A 24,158-nucleotide genomic window follows, 5' to 3' on the forward strand; every position below is an offset into this window, starting at 1 on the left:
CCTTGAATCTTTTTCTGCATAATTAATTTTAGGAGTTCATATCTGTCACCACGTGTTATATGACCCGAGTATTGAAGATTTCTTATTTTGATGGAATCCAGTATCTTCCTGCTGTTGTGTATTCTTCTTAGCACTTCTCTATTGGTTATTCTGTCTCTCCAGGAGATTCTCAGTATTCTTCGATATGTGTACATTTCAAATGCTTCCAGCCTATTGAGACATTGTTTATTAAGAGTCCATGTCTCCACACCATATAAAAGAACAGAAAATACATAACATTTTAGTACTCGCTTTCTAAGATTTAGGCTGAAGTCTCTACTACAAAATATTTGTTTCATATTAGTAAATGCACTTCTAGCCTTTTCTATTCTAATTCTGATTTCTCTGATATAATCGTTTGTTTCACTAATGTTTGTCCCTAAATAGGTATAATTCTGAACTCGTTCTATCGTCTTATTATTTACGTGTATTTTATTTTATGAGCAGATTAACTTTTGATGACAAATAATCCCCTGACAAATAATCCCGCACAAAAAATCCCCATAAATTATCCCCGGACAAAAAATCCCCACAAAAAATCCCGGACAAAAAATCCCCAAGAAACATTTTCTGTGGAATAAATCTCTAAAAGTTTTCCCGAAATTTTACCTAATTTCGAATTCCAATTCCATGCCGAAAACTTTAAATTTTACATGACAAAAAAATGTAAGTTTCTTTTAAAAATCTTTCTTAGCTGCTCGGGGAGAGGCCAGATGGGAGAAGGTCTGTAGGACGGCCTAGAAAAAGGTGGAAAGATGCAGTCAGAGAAGATCTGGAAAAAATGGGAGTGAGACAATTGGAAATAGTGGCACAGGACCGATAAACATGAAAGGCAATAGTAAACGCCGCAAAGACTGTCGAATAATTATAACGACATTGATGATGATGATGATGATGAATAAATATTATTGACGTTAAATTTACAAAAAGGAACAGGTTTTTTGAAGTTATACTTCTTTACGCGCGAGATGAGGGTGAATTTTTATATGTTAAAACCTACGATCCCGGCGCATGCGCATTATAACTTTGTTCTGATTGGATGTTCAAATGACATGTCAAAAATTATCCAATATAGCAGCTGTAGCGCAGCTGTGGTTTGGACGGTTGACGGTTTGGTTATGTATGGTTGTTGCGTTTTAAAATTTGTGGGAAGAGAAACAACAAAGGTTAGTTAATAGTTATACTGCCTTTTTAAATAGTTTTCATATTATATTTTTGAAGTTATACTTCAAAATGTTTTAATTTATGTATGTATCAGTCCAGAAAAGGTGTGGAAAGAATATATTAGTGTTTTTAAATATATTTTTCTACGAGCGTGCAAAAATGTCTACTTTCGCGCACGCATTTTAGTTTAGAAAGTTTCACTTTTCCGCACGCGTGTTACTTTTCCGCACGCGGTTTTTACTTTTCCGCATGCGTGTTAATTTAGATATGTTAATATGGCCTTAAAGTAATTATAATACATGCAATAAACTAATATTTAAATATTATTTACTAATTTATTTAAAATATATCTTATTGTGTTCCTGTTTTAATGAAATTAACGCGACAATTCGATGAAATAAAATTATTTTGACATAATATTCGAAAGTCAAATAGGTAGACAATAACAGTCGTTTTGAATCATCGTCATGGAAACCAAGATCGTCGTCATGCTAACTAATTATATTGAAAGTTTGGTTATAGGATTAATTTGTGTATGTATTTTCATATTAATTAAATTAATTGATTAAGATTTGGTAATTTTTTAAAGACTCTTAGAAAAAATATTGTTCCTAACTCTTGCAGAAAGCCGCTTTTCCGCACTCGACTGCTTGCCGAACTCCCGCTTCGCGTCGTTCGGCAAACTGCAGTCGCGTGCGGAAAAGAATGACTTTCTGCACTTGTTAGGAAAATAACTATTTTCTACAAACGTGTTAAAAATGCAATTTTTAGGACTCAATAGGAGCGTTAAAAACATACTTTAAGGCACTAGTGCTTTAAAATTTTTAAGGCACTGCAGTTAAAAGTAAATTGTCAAATTGTGAAACGTCAAAATATTTATATTTCATTTATTAACATTAATATTAATAATACAACTTGCGCAATTTGAAAAAGGTAGTTTAAAAGGTTTTTTATTATAATTTTGTGTCTTTGTATTTGTCTTCCTTGGGCGTAAAATAATAAAACATCTATTTTTATATTTCACTTGTCACCGTGATGTATAATTATGTATATCTGAAAGGTAACTGGCATGCGGCTTAATGACCTTGTTGGTAGAGCATTGGACCAGAGATCAAAAAATCGCGAGATTGCGGGTTCAAATCCCGGACGATTCATATTTTTTTCTTTTTTTTTTAATATTTGGCATTGTTAAGTTTTGGTTCATTTTTGGTAATTATTGTTAATTTTTTGTATTGTAACTGTTAAGTAGGTACCTATATTTATTTCGTTGAAATTATATTATAATAGAACTATAACTTCTTACGTGCGTACAAAGTACACACACATTCTTTTTTTGCATTACAATCAAGATTATCGTTTTCAAGGCCAGTGGAAAAAGAACAGGTTTTTTGCATTACAATCAAGATTATCGTTTTGAAGACCAGCAGTTGTCATCACGAATACGCAATGTTTTGAACATAGATATTCAAAATTATTCAAAGCAGAGTGAGCAAAAGATTTAAGTGAATAATTACAACATTTTTCCAACAGCCTTATCGCATTCCCCATATCTTCCACGATTTTTGAAAAACTCACACCCTTTTATCATGTAAAATTTGAAGTCTTCGACATGGAATTGGAATTCGAAATTTGGTAATCGAAATTACAATTCATGCTTAATCTTAATTGCTCGATTGTATTCACGGGAAAACTTCTAGAGAATTATTCGGCAGCAAATATTTCTTGGGGATATTTTGTCCGGGATTTTTTGTGGGGATATTTTGTCCAAAAAAAATTGTGGAGATTATTTGTCCGGAATTTTTTATGGTGATTTTTTGTCCGGGTATTTTTTGTCCAGGGATAATTTGTGGGAATTTTTTGTCCGGGATTATTTGTCCGGGGATTATTTGTCCTAGCTTCAATAGGACAGCTCAGCAATTTAAAGAATGAGAACAAGATAAACACGATAGCAGGAAGTATGTTTTGCAGTTTGAAGTAAAAGAATTCAGAAAACTGGGAATGTAGGTAATATAACAATTACCTACGTTCCATCGTTTTCGTGCTCTTCCCACTGATCGTCTTCCTATTGGGGAACCGTCTCTCGCTGTCCTGACTACCCTATTTGTTGTCATTCGGCTTATGTGGTCATTCCATTCGATTCTTCTGTTTCTTACCCAGTTATTAATGTTATCCACCTTGCATCTCCATCGTATATCTGTACTTCTAGCTCTGTCTTACCATCTATTTTTCGAAGGGTTTTCATCTCCGCTGTTTCGAGCAATCTTTTTGTCCTCTCTGTGTCGGGTAGTGTTTTTGCCGCATATGTCAGTATTGGTCTGATGACTGTTTTGTAAATTCTGCCTTTCATTTATTTTCCGATATTTTTATTTTTCCATTTTGTGTCATTCAGGCAACCTGCGGCTCTGTTTGAATTTAAAAATATAAATTAGCCTCAGGACAATATGAATTAAAAAATTTAAAGACTTTCAAACAATGTCTTATTTAACCCCCATTTTCATTTAAAAATGTTGAGGTGAATCTTACTCTGGCTTCGAGTTGAATGGCAGAACAATGTGTTCTCCTTTAATCAAAAATTGACCTGTCGCTGGGAAGGTACTAGTACACTTTAGAAGACCAAAAATAATCATTTTTTTTTCAAGAATTTTTTTCTCAGAACCCTTATTAAAAATGAACATAAAACTTTTTACATATTAATATCTAACCCTTAGAGAATACAAAAAGTGTACATTTTTTTATTTACGCACGTACACTAATACTGTAGAGGGCGCAAAAGTCGAGGCCTCGAAAATTGATGGCGGACAGTTAATCTTAGGATTGGGATATCTGAAACAAAACAATCGTACTGGATTTGAAAAAGGAAGGTTTCTTACGTGACAATTTACCACAATTTGACCAAAAAATAAAAAAGAAATATTTTTTAACTATGAAAAACTGAAAGAAAACGGGCGATTTTTTCACAAAATTTTTTTGAATTTCCGTAAAATCTTTGTTTTGCGGAATTTTTCACTAACGGTGGTAAATTGTCACGTAAGAAACCTTCCTTTTTCAAATACCGTACGATTTATTTGTTTCAGAGATCCCAATCCTGAGATTAACTGTCCGCCATCGGAACTACTTTTTTTCGAGGCCTCGACTTTGGCGCCCTCTACAATATTAGTGTATGTGCATAAATGGAAAAAGATATACTTTTTGTATTCTCTAAGAGTTAGATATTAATATGTAAAAAGTTTTATGTTCATTTCTAATAAATGTTCTGAGAAAAAAAATCTTGAAAAAATTCTTATTTTTGGTCTTCTAAAGTGTACTAGTACCTACCTTAAAAAAAAGTGTGAAAAAAAATTTTTAAGAAACGCTTTTCTTTAGTTACGAGCGACTAAAATTAAAAATTTTATAATAAAATCAACTAAAAAGCAAAAAATAAAAAAAATTCAAACTCGAAGGATTATTCGAAAAAAACTGTTAAGACAGATTAAATATACAAAAATCTCACATATTCGTTAAAAAATTGAAAAAATCTAACACATTCGTTAAAGAAAATCGTGGGGCGAAAACCGTTTATTCGATGAAGCCGGGCCCCACGCCTCTATATTTACGAAACTCCCCTCTCCCGAAAATTTTCTGAAATAGAAAAGTTGTCCGACTCGACGTGAATCCTTCTCCTCCTCAGTCGTTTCCTCATTTCTGAGTGTCGTGATTCCCTATAATACGAGCAACTATCCCTTTCCATCGGCTTTTGTCCTGAGCTTCCCTCATGGATTCAGATAATGTTTTTCCACCGGCTTTCTGTACTTGATCCGTCCATCGAGTAGATGAACGACCTCTACTTCTGTGCCCTTCAACGTTTCCCGAAATTATGAGTCTCTCAAGATTATCATCACTTCTTCTTGCAATATGGCCGAAAAATTTTAAGACGGTGGAGAGGCAAATAGAGGAAAGTCGAGTCTGAATATTAAGCTCTTGGAGGATTGAGTGATTTGTCCTGTGTTCCGTCCATGAGATCCGAAGCATTCTTCTCCAGCTCCACATTTCAAAGACATCAATCCTTTTTCTGTCGTCCGATTTCATTGTCCATGTTTCGGATCCGTTATTAAATATGGGAAAAATTAAGGCACGTACTAATCTTATTTTGGTGTTCTTCGACAAGGAGCGATCTTTCCAGATTTTCGATAATCGACTCATAGCATTTTTGGCCATTCCTATACTCCTGCATATTTCTGTTTCACAAGATCCATTATTACTGATGTAGGATCCTAGATAATTGAACTCGTTAACCACTTCAAACTGGTCTAAGGCGCAGTGGCGTAGCGTGAGTGTCGGCCGCCCGGGGCGGAAGACAATTTTGCCGCCCTCTTATTTAGGTATTTTAATTTATTGTTCATATAACATTACATACATTAATTATAAAGAACTTTTCGGCGAGAACAGTCATCATTATTTTGCATTATACAGGTCGGACTTTAAATAAAAAAGTTTATCTAAGTTTTACAATCACGTTTAATAATATGTACAAACATTCTTTTACTTTAACTAATTAGATACATTGATATAACTTAAGTACCTATCACTTAAGATTAGGTACACCTTGACGATCGACAAAATTAAATAAAATCAATTTTTAATTAGAACTAGAACTATAATAATATAATGTTATATTTTTATTTCTATTGAAAAGTAATATGAGTATTTGTTAGAATTAAAAACAAAACTTCCGTCTTTAATTAAAAATTTATACGTCTACCTTTTTTAAGAGCAAAGTCTTTTATTGCACCATCAATGTCTATCGCATCACACACCTCTTGCTCAATGGACAAAATAGCCAAATTAGTTAGTCTTAGAGTACTAATAATTGTCGATCTTAAATAATTTTTAATTATTTTCAATTTTGAAAAACTCCTCTCACAGCTGGCCTTGCTTATAGCAACTGTGAAAAATATTCGGAACATTTATAAAATATTGGGCAGAGTATCTTCCAGCTTCGATTTAACAATAAATTTAAATAATTCAAGTGAGTCTGCATTAATCAATTTCGTTGCCTGTAGCAGCAACGAAAGTCCGCAGTCGAAGTTTTTCCAGCTTGAAACTCTGCTCGTCAATTTTGTCAGATGCGTAGTCTAGATTACATTCAGTGTTGTCTGGATCTAATAATATAGTCGGCGTAAGATAAACAAATTCTGTTGCTGTTGAAAATGCTTACGAATTTCTACAAGAACTCTATCTGACGAAGAAAACAGCTTTCGTCTCAACTCATTTTTCCGTCATCGAAAATATGCTTTCTTGGTATGCGCCTCCGAGGTTTTATGGAAATTCCAAGTTGTTCACACATATTTTTGCATACCCTACAGCGCCATTTGCCCATTCCTCTCTTTTCTCTGTCAATATCATCTGCAAAGCATTTACTTTCTGAGCGCACAATCTTATGTCGTCTCCTTGTTTGTATTTTTGTGCATCATTCACTTCATGTAGCACCGGTTGCCTCAGGGCCAAAAAACAAAGAAAGGAAAATGACTGCATCGAAACTACTAAAGTACCTGCGTATGTCCTAGTGTATAAGCTTTCACCTGCTTCTGTCAGTTTTTCCAAAGTGACGAGAATGTCTTTGTAATGATGTCACATTGACGGCATCGCCTCTTGCACTCCACCGCGTGTCTTGAATCCTTCTTTTGCCTGTAGCTGCTATCAGAACTTCCCAACGATGTGTCGAGAAGAAAACAAAAAGAATAGCAACGTTCTAAAGTGCCGAAAAAAGTTGTGCTGATTTTTAGTCATAAACGGGGAATTCCCACAAGTCAGTATAGACGTTGCTGCCAGTCGCTACAAAATATCATTCAAAGAAAAGGAATTCCCCGAATTCGTCACAAAATAAGTATGTAATGAAAAATTCCGTGCTCCCTTCAATCGGTCCGGATTTGTAGTTGCGATAAAAATATAAAATGGTTGAAATATTTACAAAATATTTTTATTATTCATTGTTAAATTTTGCCGCCTCCTAAAAAGTGCCGCCCGGGGCGGACCGCCCCTGCCGCCCCTACTACGCTACGCCACTGCTAAGGCGGTCGACGTGAATAACTCAATGAAAAAGTTTCATGAGGGAGATAATCTGCCCTGTGATGGATGACCGAAGTTATCGTTAACCTAAAGTTATCCTGTAGTTATGTTATAACCATCGAATTGGTGTGATGTATCATACTTAACTTAACTATTTGCGTTATTTCTTGACTGTTCTTGAGTTATCTGGTCACTTTATAACGCGACGTTAAACCTCAAGTTATGAGATAACTCTGTAGTTATGCAAGGTTAGGTTCATCTTTTGACTTGTTTTTAGACATAAATCAAGTGAATTTAGAAGCTAGTAATTTAATAATTAAGAATAGAAGGGTAATACAATTTTAAAAATTATACAAAAGTCAAATCGAACGATATAAGTTGAAATTTTATTTTAAGTACCTACTGAGCTTTCTATCCAGAGTTGCCAGATGACATTTTATAAATCCCCCACTTAGAAACTGAAATTCCCTGAAATTGAAGCTCAAATACCCCAAAGTCCCCAAATTTAAATTGTTGCCGCATTTTAATAAATTATTAGTCAAATGAAGAGAACAGTAAAGCAAAATTCATACTACAATATCAACGAGGGCCATGGAAATAATTCATAGTTCCTATCGTCTTCGATTATATGGGAGTATAATATACAGTTCTATGTACATTTGCAAATTTAATTTACCATGACCCCTTAAAATCATCCATAATTTTCCGCCCCCAAAAAATCCCACTACAATTTCTGCTTAGAAAAATTTCAAGACGCTTTCAAATTAACCCAAAATTTTGGGAAAATACACCAATCTGGCAACCCTGTTTCTATCTACCGTTTGAAAGCAACTTAGAAACACCAAGGAACCCAAACAGCTGTTTGCTGTTCGGTCATCGGCGGTAGCCGACGACGGGTATGTTCGGAACAATCTCTCGCGCTCACTCCAACTTGTACTATTTGTACATAAGGTTCTCTTTGTTACTTCAAAATTTGTTCCTCAAAACTTCTTTCTAATATAACGTTGATGATATAACTATTTCATAACTGGGAGCGATACATCACACCAAATTTTACCTATACAGTTATGAGCACGTTATTCCTGAGAGTTATCTTAACTTTAACTCAAACGTTAAACTTAACTTCGGTCATCCATCACACGACTGAATATATTTTTTTAAATGGTGGACTCAAGGAATAATACTGTCGTGTGCAAATTTATTTCTCATAAAAAAGTGACCTCTATTGGTCCGGCCCTGCGTTAACCTGATATATTTCAGCCTTAAATCAGATTGTACTGATTGTAGTTGAATGTTTAGAGCAGAAAAAATGTTAATTAGCGCACGCTGATTAGCTAACAAACTCAGTCTCCGTACGTACCGCCTGCTGTTAGATCTCAGACCAATCACAGTGTTATTGATGGCTCTAGAGACACCTCTATTAAATTAGTTGCCACCGCGTCACTTTCATCTCGGTTTGCCGCCGATTACTGCAACTATAGCCTGGAAAAATTTATTGCCATCACAGAAATAAGACCCAACGTAGAGAAAATTTAGTTCTGTAAACGAAAACCAATAATATGCACAGGTCCGGCGATAACGCGCCTGCAAGGGATGCACTGCAGGTTGTTTCCCTGTTTTGGGATCGCCGATATCACCTTTTTTTCTGTTGGTGTTATACAAAATACTAATTAAAAAAATCCGAAGGGCTCGTATGCTAGTTTTTCAGGCGGGCACGTTATACCCTAGCGCCGGGACTGCAAAAGGTTCATGATAAAAGACTTACAGTTGTTATTCAAAAGATTCTATTCCACCGAATTTCTGACTCAAATTCGGACTACGAACTACCCCAACTATATTTCAGACGGAACTACTTCCTATTTACTCATCTTCCCAATTAGGTACTCATCAGTTACTGATTTCAGGTACTCCTCTTACTAATGTTGAGCAGAGGTGTAACCAGGGCTGCTTTATCCATTAGGAAATATAGGCAGTTGCCTAGCTAGGGCGGCAAATTGTAAGAGGGCGGCAAAAATACTATACAAAAAAATATTTGTATATAATAATTAAAATCGAATAACAAGTATGTATGTTCATCCATCAATGAAATAGAAGTGGGCATTCATTTCTAAATAGAATAAAACAAATTGCATTCATAACAAAAATAAAACAATCATAGCATTCTATTATCTTAACACTATTCATTCAAAAAGGACGGAAGTCATAAATTTAGTTATTAGTAGGCCGCCGGCAGCTGGGCAAAGGCGGTGGGCCATTGAACACTTCAATATTGCACATTTTGCAGAAACTAAAGATTTGACTTGTCTACAGTAGGACATCGAGTTAAAGTTGGGATTTTTAAACTGTATTATTACAAGTAGATAAGGTTCGTGTCGCCGCACAGATATACTCCAGGGAAATAAGCAAGAAATAGACCATGTTCGGGACACTGAAATATCGAGGTAGCTGACTACTTTTTTAATTAATGACCGTTAACCTACAAGATAAAAACCTACGTGTTTCCTGCCTAGATTTCGCGTCCGTTTTTTAATTATTAACAATTTTGTGCAATCAACGCGATTTTTTCCATTTTTTGCACTCAACTAAAAAGCTAAATAGTTGAGATAAAATTACAAATTTTTTTTTTAGAACATTGAAAAACCTTCAAAATGACGATTTTTGAAAGTCAAAAAGTTAATTTGTTGCTTCGTAAACTGCAAAATTACTGAAAATCGTTATTTATTAATAACTTTTACTAAAACTAACTCACAACTGTAGTGTTTCACTAAAATGTGAGACCGATCCATTAATTAGTTTAAAATTTATTCTATTTGTTTATCCCAGAGACCTTTGTTTTTCAATAACAAATGACAGAAAATAATGAAGATAGGACAATTCTGCGTAAGTATGCCAAATGAAAGTAGAAAAGTGATACTATCAAAATGTATTAATAAAAGATAAAAAATTATCTAATATAGTAAAAAAGAATATTGTCCGTAGAAAACATTTTTTTACATATTCGAAAAGGTGATATTTTACTCGAATTTTTAATAATGTACTTCAAATGGTGACTAGTCATCGTAAGTGAAGGGGAGCTACTGCTTTGATTGCACTAAATTGTTAATAATAAAAAAACGGACGCGAACTCTAGGCAGAAAACATGTAGGTTCTCATCCTATAGGTTAACAATAACCAAAAAAGTTGTCAGCTGGCGGGGGCCGACAAATGCATGAGTTCAAAAACTAAAAAAGGCAACTTAAAACTACTATCATTTTCTTAATCTTGGGATCTACTCAATGGATTTTGATCTTTCTTCTTTTAATTTGTATGTACTTTTGTGTACATTACAAATATGCAATTTGTCTAGACATTTATTAATTAATAAACAGTCTAATTTTTTTAAACAATTTTTAAAAAAATAATTTTTAAAAATAATTAATTAAAGAAAAAATATCAGTTAAAAAACTGTTTGTACAAAGTCATCAAACCAACTTTTTTCTGCACAACTTAGCAAAAATATATTTAATAACAGGCTTAAAAAATATTAAATGTTAAAAAAAATTTTTTGAACTCTTATACAGTATGTCTGGGTAACTTGGAACCTATTGAAAACTTTTTATTATCAACTTTACGAAAAAAAGCTATTATTTTAGATGCTCTGCATTATATAGAATCTAAGATGCAAGCATCAGATATCACATTTTATTAATTTGATACCTTTATATTTCACAAGTACACATTTCACAATATCGAAAATTGTTATTGAAAAGTTATTTTGAATTAAAAACCATGTTTCAATATACAATTGCATTTCGTCTTGTCGCCAGAGTGACTCCGACTTACTCAAGTGTTTTTTATGTATTTTGTCCTGTAGAACACGAATTTTTTGGTTAACAGTTGATCCGGATGTCGATAAGATAGTTGTAAACAAAGAACTTGAGGAATTACATAACAGCGATTCTTAGCAAAACAAACCTTTTTCTATTTTTTTGGGTGATTATAAGCTAAAATGTTGTTACAAGTTTTTCCGTAGGATGCATAGTTTTCGAGATAAACGCGGTTGAACTTTCAAAATATCTAAAAATTGCAATTTTTGAACCCGAATAACTTTTGATTAAAAATTAAAATAGCAATTCTGCTTACCGCATTTGAAAGTTCATATCATATTATACCGGTTTTGATTATTTGCATTGCTAAAAATTATTTTTTTATTGTTAAACAAAGCTATAAACACATGGTGCTTGAGTAATGTTTTCAATGCATTTCTCATTTAAAATCGAACAAGTAGGCGTGCTTACAAAGAGGCAATTTCTACGTATTATGCATTAAAACGCATGCATTGGGCACAGGTCAAAACGCTCAAACATACTTAATAGTAATAAGTAACATTACGCCTGATGTAAAATAAATAATATTTTAACACGTTTCCAAACATTATTTGAAGAAACTAACATTCTTATTTAAATAAAAATTGCTTGCATTTTTTTTTCGCAAAAATGGTACATGTTTAAAGGGCGGCTACTAGAGGATTGCCTAGGGCGTCGTTTGACATAAACGCGGCCCTGGGTGTAACCAGAATGATCCTAAGGGTTACAACTACTTGATGATCTCTGGGGGTATAGAATAGTAATGGTGTTAAGTGTTAAGCGTATAGAGCTCAAAGTACATCCAAATGTGGGGTTATAACCCCCAAACCCCCCTGGTTACGCCTATGATGTTGAGGACGTAAACAGTCTCCTGCGAAACTTACAACAAACAGGAACGCAACCTTGATGCTGAAAGACAAGGGTGTAGCTCCCTCTGTATCAACCGTATCAATTCTATCAATGAAGTTTGTCGAAACAAAAATTCAATTTTAGTCCAAGTAATGAAGCTTAAAATAGAAAACCTCGCAATTTTTAAAGAATGGATGGATTTGCTTGAAAATTTGAGAATAAGTAGTTGATAGTCCAAGGATCAAAATCTATATGAAAAAAAGCGCCCCATCTCGGGGGTGGAAATTTTTTATTGTATTTTGACCACAAAAGTTGGTAAAAACATTCATTCAAAGCAAAAAACGTTTTATACATTTTTTTGATAAAATTAATAGTTTTCGATTTATTTGCTATCGAAAGTGTTAGTTTTATATCGAAAAAATCAATGTTTTTAATAAGTTTTCTGATAATAACTCCAAAAGTTTTCGTTTTATCAAAACAACTTTACTTAACAAAAATGTACCTTTTGAAAAAATCAACAAAACCGTTTTTTTTTTAAATTTATTTAAGACCAATAGTAATCTAGCTATACTTTATTATATGTTACTTTATTATATTATGTTCTTCGTCAAATGCTAAATATTGTAATTTCAAAGTCAAAAGACGGGAAAACTATGCATTTTTTTTAGGATAACTTGTTCAAACTAATTTAAAGTATTTAAACATATCTATCTCCAGATTTAAAAAAAGTATCCAGCTCAAAAATTAAGTACTTCTAATTAAATAAGTCCCTATTTTTTTAGCGAAAAAGTGATCGGAAGCAACCCCCTAATCACCATCCTAATTAAAATAGTCATTGACCTTATTTGATCTTCTTTATTTATGTATTATTAATAGGTTCTAGAAGTTTGACCGGCTTAGAGTCGGTTTTTAAAAAAAAATGGAGTTAAAAGCGAATAACGAATTTTTGTAGTTTGAAATAAAAATGACTTTTTCTTCAGAATAGAAAGATTCGCGTCAGAGATACGAAAAAATGTTTAAACATGAAATTGTAGCTAATTTAATTTCTAAGAACCCGGTTTGCAAAAAATTTTTTTACGGAAAAAATTGAGTGAGCTATTTACAAATAAAACTTGTAATAACATTCAAAAACCACCTTTACCAACTCTTGCAAAGTCACCTCTTTTTGCGACTGAGGATTTTAAAAATATTTAATATTAATAGCCTTATAGACCTTGTTAAAACCTACAGAATTCTTTTTTACCTAACTTTCTGGGATCAAAAATAAAAAAGTTACGGTTAAAAAATCAATATATGTTTTGAAAAAAAAAGGAGAAATCCAATTGGAAGCATAATAATGTAAGTTAGCGGTGTTTTTAGTCATTCGTCTTATTCATGCTTCTTTATTTATGTATTAATAATAAATTCTAGAAGTTTGACTGGCTTAGAATGATTAGTTTTTAAAAAACTGGAGTTAAAAGCGAATAAGCAATTTTTACCTGGTAAGGAATTTTGTAGCTTGGTAAAAAATGCCATTTTCTTCAGAATAGATAGATTAGCATCAGAGCTACAAAAAAATGTAAATATGAAATTGTAGGTTATTTAATTCCCAAAAATTTGGTTTGAAAAATTTTTTTCTACGGCAAAAATTGTGTGAATTGTAAATGAGTATATTGATTTTTTCGATATAAAACTAACACTTTCGATAGCGAATAAATCGAAAACTATTAATTTTATCAAAAAAATGTATAGAACGTTTTTTGCTTAGAATAAATGTTTTTACCAACTTTTGCGGTCAAAATATAATAACAAATTTCCACCCCAGAGATGGGCTGACAACCACCCCCATAGTAAAAGCGCCTTTTAAAAACTTAATTTACACTGTCATATCTACGATACAGATTACATAAACAAATTATCACAAAATAACACACAAAAACAATCAGAATTTGATAATCCTAGGGTAATGGTAGGGGAGCCCAAGCGGGGATTTTTGCGGTTACTCGAGCGCATCAGATTATTATATGGGGAGAAACCTGGTACCCTGCAGATGACCTCTACCATATATTGGCTCTTAACACAGGGGAGTTCGTTAAGTGGGGCCCGAAAAAGAAAATCTATCCTTAAAAAATCTCGAAATTGTCAGACTAAGATAAAGTAAGTTAAGTACTTGCAAAAGAGTGTATATTTCAAAAATCTGACGATTTGAGCCGGGCGTAAGGAAATGAGGGAGGCCCAAAATTTCACAAGAAAAAAGCGAATATTTCGCGAAATGAATGACAGATCGAAAAACTAAAAAATATGTGCTCAACATTTTTTAAAAATCTATCGAATGATACTAAACACGACTTCCCATGGAGAGGGGTGGGGGTAAATTTAATATTTTAAATACGAATCCCGCGATATTTCGCGAAATGAACATCAGATCGAAAAACTGTAAAATACGCTTATTCAGTATTTTTGAAAAATATATCGAATGGCACCAAACACGAGCCCCCACGGAGGTGGGGTGGGGGGTTACTTTAAAATCTTAAATAGAAGCCCTCATTTTTTATTGCCGATTTGGATTCCTTACGTAAAAATAAGTAACTTTTATTCGAAACATTTTTTAGAATTATGGATAGATGGCGTTATAATCGGAAAAAACGATTGTTGGAAATGGAAAATTAAATTAAAAAATGGCAAGCGCCCACTAAACTGGAAAACTTTACTTAACTTTTTTTGGTTTTAGGACCTACTCTTCACAACCCAATAGGTCCCCAAAGCGCTCGAGTGACTGCACATTTAGCATACTTTGCTCCCCTACCATAATAATGTCACCCTCAAACAATTTTTTCAATCATACATTGCTGTAGCTTATAAGATCTAGGCCAAGTCTGTCAATTTCTTGAAAAGAAAAAACCTAATAAAATTATTTACTAAAAAAAACCTAATAGGTTATTAAATCTTTCCAGAATTTTTTAGAATAATCTTTTTTGAGAACGATTTCCGAAGTGGAAATCGGAACATCAAACACAGTTAATTAAGAATGTATAAAAAATATTTTATTTTTAGTTGTAGAATATTTTATTTTTAGAATTGTAAAACTTTTAATTAGTAAATCAAAAGATTCTCTAATATAAATTAGCATCGCATTTGTCGTGCACTGTACAAATTGCTCATTTGGACCAAATTGACTGCGCTAACGAGTCTGTCACACTTCTTTGTAAATATACAAATCTCTCTTTTTATCAAAGCATATGTTGCACACTTTCAGACGATTAGTTTTACGGACACATACTGAACTGAAAATAGGGACATTAGTGTTTAATTTATTCGAAATCGTATGCATTGTGAACATAACACTAAATAAACAAAGATTTAGGTAGCTGGAATATAGAAAGGTTTCTAAATAGAGATACATAATAGTTAGTGTTAAAATAAATCCAGACGATTAGAAGATAGGTAGTAGGTAGGTGTTGCTAGAAGTTTTTTATGTGCAGCGTCGGCTGAGAATGAATATTTGTATCCAAATTCTTGTATTATTACTTTATTTTGAAAAATACGCTAATAATTATCTCAAACATAAACAAAAAAATATTTAGACCAGCACTATTCTTGGAAATTGAACGAGCATATGAATTAGTTTGTTTGTCAACCATAAAATATATAAAAAAATTAGAAATTTTTTTTAAGAAACGCTTTTCTTTAGTTACGAGCACAAAATAAAAAAAAATGAAAAAATCTAACACATTCGTCAAAGAAACGCGTAGCGTGTCTTCATCGAATAAACGGTTTTCGCCACACGCTTTTCTTTAACGAATGTGTTAGATTTTTTCAATTTTTTTTATTTTTTGCTTTTTAGTTGATTTTTTTTATAATATTTTTAATTTTAGTCACTCGTAACTAAAGAAAAGCGTTTCTTAAATTTTTTTTCATATTTTTTAATTTTTTAATTTTTAGTCTTACACTTTTTAAATATTAAAATATATCGTCATGTTTATTAATATGTACAACATATTATGATGTACTAACATGAAAAGTAGTCGGAATCGGCAATAAATTTGAAACTTTGTTGTTTACTTATGAAGCTTAACGTAAACATTTAACGTAAAAAGTGAAATTATGTATAGTTCACATAATTAGCTACAATCTGTAAAAACTTCAAGTTCAACATAAAAAATTTTTTATTGACTATTCGTGTATTGTTCCCGCAAAAGCATATGTCTGCAAATTTTCAGTCATTTGCATTGAAGAAAATGCAGTCAAATTAACGTCTAAAGATTTGACCCAAACGATTGAGCTAAAGAAAAGCGTTTAATTAATACGCCGAAACGAATTTTGATGTTAATTGTAGCACCAAACGTCTCTGCCGGTGGTTTTTCTAAGACTACGATAAAAACACGAATTTTTTGAATTTGAGTTTTGGTTGAAGTTTTATTTCGTATCGTATTGAAATTTGCCACGTAGACCAGGGCGGATCTGTAAAAATATTAGTACATTTGGACGTTGAGAGGTGACTCAAATTTTTTTGCAGAAATTGCTTGAAAATAACTCAAATAATAATATTTCAGTTGTCCTCCCTCTCAAAAAGGTCCGGAACATTGTTTAAATAATCAAAATGTAAAAAAATTAAGGAAAAATTCGATTTTTTTCTTCGTTTTTTGATTATAACTTTAAAAGTATTCATTTCCGAGAAAAGTTGTACTGACATAAAAGTTGCATAATTAAATTTCCTACAATATAGAATTGGTTAAAAATTTAAAAAATAGTCACCCTTGTTGCAAAATAGCAATAATTGCGAAAAAACTATACAAAAACAAGTATTCGCATTTTACGTTCTTTCAACCATTTATGCTACACTTAGGACCTTCATATTTTACCCAGAAAAACTTATGATACAGTAAAACAATACTGTAAATTTCATTAAGATCGGATCAATAGATTTTGCAAAATAAATTTTGCAATCCAGCTTTCGCAAAAAAAATTCGTTTTTTTAAATTGTTACAGGACTGAAAATAAAGCAGATAGCAAGTTGAAATTTTTTTTGCGTATAGAAGTGTACTATACCTTTTATTTGCAATTTTGAAAATTAAAATCGATTAACTGCCACGGCGTCAGGAATTTTTTTAAATAAACATTAATTATTGGTGCTACGCGCAGGACAGCGGATAGTTTGCTCTGATTGGGCATTTCAATGACCTTTGATAATGATTGATACATTTTAATTTTTATTACATTTCGATATAAATAAATAAATTTGTTTATTGCAAAATAAAAACACATACTCTATCCTTTGAAATAACACTTTTTTTAGCAAAAATTTTCTTTGTTCATATATTTTAACTTAGAGAATAAAAGTTTATTATTTTTAAACATATGCAATTGTTTAAACAATATTTCACAAACAATAATAAAATTAGTTTGATTTTTGTGGAATTAAAATATTAAAATACAACAAAATATAGAGTAAGAAAATAATATATTAAATAAAGATTAGAAGAAATTTTGATGGAAATCAACTTGTGTGAATCGAACACCGCTGTCCTGCACGCAGCACCAAAAATTAATGTTTATTTAAAAAATTTCCTGACGCCGTGGTAATTATTCGATTTTAATTTTGCAAATTGCAAATGAAAGGTACAGTACACTTCTATAAGCAAAAAAAAAATTCAACAGTGTCTGCTTTATTTTCAGTACTGCAACATTTTTAAAAAATGAATTTTTTTTGCGAAAGCTGGATTGCAAAATTTATTTTGCAAAATCTGTTAAACCGATCTTATTGAAATTTACAGTGTTGTTTTACTATATCATAAAGTTTTTCTGGGTAAAATATGAAGGTCCTAAGTGTAGCATAAATGGTTGAAAAACGTAAAATGCGAATACTTGTTTTTGTATGGTTTTTTTCGCAAGTATTGCTATTTTGCAACAAGGGTGACTATTTTTTAAATTTTTAACCAATTGTATATTATAGTAAATTTAATTACCCAACTTTCATGTCAGTACAACTTTTCTCAGAAATGAACAGTTTTAAAGTTATATTCAAAAAACCAATAAAAAAATCGAATTTTTCCTTCATATTTTGACATTTTGATTATTTAAACAATGTTCCGGACCATTTTGAGTGGGAGGATAACTCAAATATTATTATTTGAGTTACTTTTAAGCAATTTCTGCAAAAAAAATTGAGTCACCTCTCAACGTCCATCTCAAAACAGATGAGCCCTGGACTAACGAATGATTGACGATTTTTATATAAACAAGTGTATGAGCGTTCAAAATTTGAGACTTTATTGTTAATTTATGAAGCATAACGTAACCAAGTAACGTAAAAAGTTAAATTATGTATAGTTCATATCATTAGCTACAATCCGTAAAAGTTTAAAGTTTTTATTTTGTAAAAAACAAGAGAATTTAACTTTTTCCATTAAAATCGTTTTTTTTTTATTTAAACAATAGTTAATAAACATACATTTTTTTATTGACTATTCGTGTATTGTTCCCGCGAATGCATATTATGGCTGTAAATTTGTATTCATTTGCATTGGAGAAAAGGCAGACAAATTAACGTCTAAAGATTTGACCTCAAACTATTGAACTAAAGAAAAGCGTTTAAAAAAGCGTTTAAAAATAGTAAATTTCTTTCAAATGCCAATTACTTTCGCATAATTATCGGTTTTTATACAGACAGGGTAATCATCAGAGATCAAGAACAAATAAAGCATCTAGGCCAAGAAGCAAAAAACTGGATCTTACAATACAACTCTATAACACGTGCTGTAAAACCTGCCAAATTCCAAAATCATTGAGAAAATCTAAAGTAATAAGTAATAGCCTTGTTAAAACCAGGAAAGGATAGGGATGGCAACGATGTATTAATCGATAAATTAAATATATCGATATATTTTAAAATATCGATATTTTTATATCGATATTCAACTTTATATTGGAAAATATATCGATATTTTAGATTCAATGTATCGCCCACACAGGATTAATATTATGCCATATTGGCAAGATATAAAATTACATATAATAAAATATTATAATATAAATTAAATCCTTACTTTTTTGAGACGCTTAGTATACTATAGGTCATAGGTACTAAAGTATATTATATTCAATATTCTACTACTCTAAAGAAATATCATAATAACGATTTTCGACCAGTATTATTTAATTTGAATCTCGTATAGACTTACTTGTTTTTCAAGTTTCAGGTAGTACCATATAATATTTTTTAACTTTTAACAATGTTTTTCAAGACGACACGCTATGTAAACCCTAATAACACGATTTCAAATTTAACATGTGTCACGTTTACGTAGTACGTTCTATGTTTTATAATAATTGTATTGTATTTACTAAAACCCTACTCAAGATGCCAATGTTGCTGGTGTTGGAATCCAACATTTCGTTTGCACCATCTACCATCGAGAATTCGTCCAAGTAGGTACCTATTATTGAATTTGTGTGTAGTTAATAATAATAAAACGAAAAACAATAATGGCTCCACCCAAAAGCAATGTTTGGTTGCATTTTAAGAAAATTAATAAAGAACAATCTGGCTGCAATGTTTGCTACAAAGTTTTAAAAACATCTGGAAATAGATACTTCCAATTTATACTCCCACTTAAAACAAAATTTTAATTTGCTTTGTAATTGTAATAATTCTTTTATTTTATTTAATTATATAAGAACATATCGATATATCGATATCTTTTCTCTGATATATATCGTATATCGATATGTTCATTCGATGTATCATGTACCTATCATATGATACGATATATCGATGTGTAATTTTTTTTTGCCATCCCTAAGAAAGGAACCAGAAAATCTCGTTAGCTATACACTTATTTCCTTATTGTGCCACTTTCAAAAATTATAGAAGATTCTTATCCTCGCCAGAATCAGCCTATGACATAGTAAGGCACAACACATTACTCCACAAATTTTCAATGACCACCATCCAGGTAAGGTTGTATATTCCTTACTGCAAGACAGACGTTTGTTCGTCATGGTGTAGGGCAAAGTAGGTGAACAGTTCAAAATAACGGCCTCCCACAGGGTAGTGTTTTAGCACCAATGCTTTTCAATATACATACAAATGACCAACCCACGCCGACTGAAACTTTGTCTATGCTGATGATCTCGCAATATGTGCTTCAGAAAAAAGTTTGGAAAAGGTGGAGGAGAAACTCGAAACTGCCTTAAAAACAATGACAACGTACTGCCTGTAGAATTCCGTGAGACCCAATCCGTCCAAAACCCAAGTCTGCGATAACCACCTTCGTACAAGGAATACCAAACGATAACTTAATTGCATGGAATTATCACTTAAAGTAATTCTGAACCGGTCTCTCACCCAAACATTGCATAAAATCGAGAGGGAAAGTGACAAATAGGAACAGCACTTAGAATCAGAAAGCTAAGGCCTTGTTCAGATAGGGCGGTTTGCCAACGTAAATGCCACGGTTTACCTGTTTTCGCCCTGTTTATCTTCAAAGGCGGCATTAGGGTGAGATCAAGTAAAACAGGGGGAAAACAGGTAAATCGCGGCATCGACGTTGGCAAACTGCCTGCATATGAACAACCCAAGTAGCACAATAAAAACATTTTAGTTTTATTTAAGGTTTATAAAGGTTTTATTGTGGTAAATATTAAGATAATGGTTTTAAAGTTACCTTGTAGATATACTGCCAGAACTTTAAAACTGTTATGGATTTGTCACTAGTTTTAAAGTATCTAATAAGAGTATCAAATAAAACTAATTATAACTATTTAGAATGGGAAATATTAAAACATTTTAAAACTAATTAATCTTAATAGATCATTTGTCTTATTGTAGTTTTAAAATGGTTTATTTTCAGTTCACTTTAAAACTAATCAGTTTTATGGAGAACTTCTGGACTGTTTGGTTTTATTAGATTCTTGTTTGTTACCTTTTAGTTTTATTTCAGTTTTAAAGATTCACCTAATATGTTTAATAAAACCTATTATTAAAACTACTTAATCTGAAGACTATTATGCCAGTAAAATATATGCCTTAAAACTATTTTTTAGTTGTCTTTAAAGTTGCTTTCTTAAAAGCAATTAGTAGGCTATAATAAAACCAAACGCTCTTAACTGAATCAATTTGGTTATCGTAAAGACTAAACTATGCTTCTTGTTAGAAACAATAAAACTAAACTCATCCCCTCTTCTTTCATGTCCAAAATGGTTGGTCATTTGTTTTAGAGCGAGACAGTAGTGTAGTGTGTTGTAAAACACTTGATTGATTTTAGGTTAGATTCACATTAAAACCGAGTGGCATTATTGACAGCAGCATTAAAACTGAACGGTTTTAATTTCAAGGCAACCTTGCTTTTATGTAGGATATATGCTCTTGGAGAGGTATAAAATAAAACCATTTGATCTTAAGAATTCTCTGTCGATAGACCAAATAGTTTTATTTGGATTTCGGCCATATTGCTTACTAAACATGCTGAAAGCCATGACAGATTACAATATAAGGCTTACATAAAAATTATAAATAAGCGACTTAAAAACATAAATTCGATTTATTTTAACATTAAACCATTAAAATTGTAGATAAAATTATTTTTCTTTCAAATTAATATTTTTCGGATTTAAATTTTTTTATTATTTTTATTTTTTAATCGCCAAAATTCAGAAATTTTAGGGCGCGTTAGTTAATTAGACCTATTTTTGTTAACATTATCAATAAAGTTGGGTGCGCAACTTGACAGTCCGAAATAACCAAGTACTTTTTATTATTAATACGTATCTACCTACCATAACACATGTAAAAATTTGTTGGCCTTTATGGAGTATATGGGTTTAAAGAATAATTTAATATGGTAAATTGTCTTTAAAAGTCTCCATTTAAGAAACCTTTTTAAGTTTGCTATAAAACCCTTTGCACTTAAAGTGTCTTTTAACATGGTTTTAAAAGCACCTTCACAGCAGCTTTAAAACCAGTTGCTTAAGAAAACAAAGTTTTAAGAAGGTTTTTATTTTTGGTTTTATTGACCTCTTTCAGAGTGGGCCCTTTTATGCTGAAAGCGGTTTTATTGCAATCTTAAGGTTTACTTAAAAACCAAATGGTCTTAATTGTAGTTTTATTCTACAGTTTTAAAGCATCCTTAAAAGACTTAATAAACCTGTTCGGTGCTACTTGGGAAGCGGTAAAGGGAAGTAAATGGGGTGCATGTCCTGGTGTCTTAAGAACAATGACACAGACACTGTGTTTTTCAACTGCTGAATATGTGTGCCCCATTTGGATCAGATCTGCCCACATCAAACAAGTTGATACTGCTCTAAATGAGGCATGCAGGATAGTAACGGGGTGCATGAAACCCACGTCACTCTCAAATCTATGTATATAAAGCAAAGGTTTTTGTAGAACCCTCAATACGCATAAGTATTGAGGGTTGAATTGCGTATTGAGGGTTGAATTCAAGTACAAGCTTTCCAATGAGTTTTCAATTTTCTCGGCGGAATCACTGGCCATACTCAACGTATTGAAATATATCAAAAACTCTCATATTAAAAAAAACGTTAATTATACAGAACATAAAAAATACTGCCTTGTCCATTTAGTAAGCCTTGTATATTTTTAATAAATGATCAGTTGAAGCATTTAGCAAACACTGCATACAAGACATACTGTTTCAATAACTTGATTTTTGTACCATCAATTTAGAACTTACCATCAATGAATATAGTAACTTTGTTACTTCTATTCATTGTTGAAAATTAATAAAAAACTATCAAATATGTTTATCAAAAAATATTGTGTAATTTGTTTAACCTAAAGAAGTTGTTTTAGTTTATCTTTTAAAATTAAAATTAATGAAAAATTTCCCAATTAGTGAAATAGTGATTTAAATGATATGTGACACGATGAAGCAAACAGTACAAACACCAAAAATACACAGTATTACTCAGTGCACCATCTGTTCATTTCAATCTCACCTAAGCCACAGATGAAGGCCAGAAGACGACTATGTCTTCTTTATCGCGAGCTCAAAGCTGGCCTCTACTTTCTGGTGCCGCTCCTGCAGAAGATGCTAGGAATATTGCAGCCAAAACGCAGGTAAGGGTGCTTTTAAATCTTATCCAGTTAGCTTTTATATGTCGGACGAGAATTTTCGGTATCATAAAGAGTCACCAATATAGCTTCAACTCATCTCTTTGAGGGCCAAACATAATTCTGGGACCTTTCTTTCAAATACCAGCAGCATATTTATTTTCCGCTGATGTAGAGTCCATGTTTCACCTAGATTTACTTTTTAATAAGATTAGATCTTAATAATGATGATAAGGAGTATACTATAATACTCAATTTCTCGCAGCTATCTTTGTTGAGACCTCCTTCTCTATGTGGTTATCGTCTGTGATTACCGCCACCAGATATTTAAACTATTTTACTACTTCGAAGTTGTGGTATTAATAGTTATGTTCTGTCTAAATCTGTTTTGGATTTTTAGTTACGGTTACGAGCATGTATTTCGTCTAATCTTCATTTATTCGAAGGCCCAGACTACCTGTTTTTTCCTCGAGTTTTGAAAACACCTCTGTCACGTCTCTTGCAGAATGACCGACTGCATCTAGATTATCAGCAAAAGCCAACAGTAGTTTTGATTCTCGATTCGTAAATCACCTGGCTGTCACCTTAGATGATATTTTGCTTATTGCACATTCTAAGGCCAAGTTGAATAGAAACAGTCTCCTTGTCTTAAATCCTGATGTTTACTAAATGACATCGATAATTCCCGATGTGCATATGAATCTGTCGGGCACATTTGAGTTATCTCTACTAATTTTCTTGGTACATATTCCCATTTCTAGCATTGCTAGCCCCAAAGTCTGCTTCTTTTTATTGAATCATATGCTTGCTGGATATTTACGAAAATTTGGTGTACATTCCGGTTGAATTCCCATTTTTTGTCTAATATTTGTCGGATGATAAATATTTGATTTAGTGTTGACCTTCCCGTACGAAAACCGCATTAGCAGTCGCCTATAACATCTTCCAAATAAGAAATAAGCCCCTTTAGCAATATTATTGACACAACTTTATATGCTGTGCTAATATGACTCTATAGTTTCTTTATGAACACACATATACTATACATGAATCAATCTTCTTTTATTTGGATGTAGCCAAATTAAATATGTCTTCCCTTTTTCCTTGATTTTTTTTCATATTTCGTGTGTCCATCATGTGTTCGTACTTGTCTCTCTTCACTA

The 24,158-nt window shown here is 32.1% G+C and overlaps 1 protein-coding gene across 1 annotated transcript in view; it reads left to right on the forward strand.

Annotated features, from left to right (window-relative positions):
- Positions 1-24,158, forward strand: part of LOC126884733 (monocarboxylate transporter 12-like) — a 645,529-nt gene that overhangs the window by 136,761 nt on the left and 484,610 nt on the right. Inside the window, exon 2 of the mRNA XM_050650866.1 lies at positions 22,778-23,001. Coding sequence (XP_050506823.1) covers positions 22,912-23,001 — 90 coding nt within the window. The 5' untranslated portion in view covers positions 22,778-22,911. The remainder of the gene's footprint in view (positions 1-22,777; positions 23,002-24,158) is intronic.

This window comes from Diabrotica virgifera, chromosome 5 (assembly GCF_917563875.1).
Source record: "Diabrotica virgifera virgifera chromosome 5, PGI_DIABVI_V3a".
NCBI classification, from domain to species: Eukaryota; Metazoa; Arthropoda; class Insecta; order Coleoptera; family Chrysomelidae; genus Diabrotica; species Diabrotica virgifera.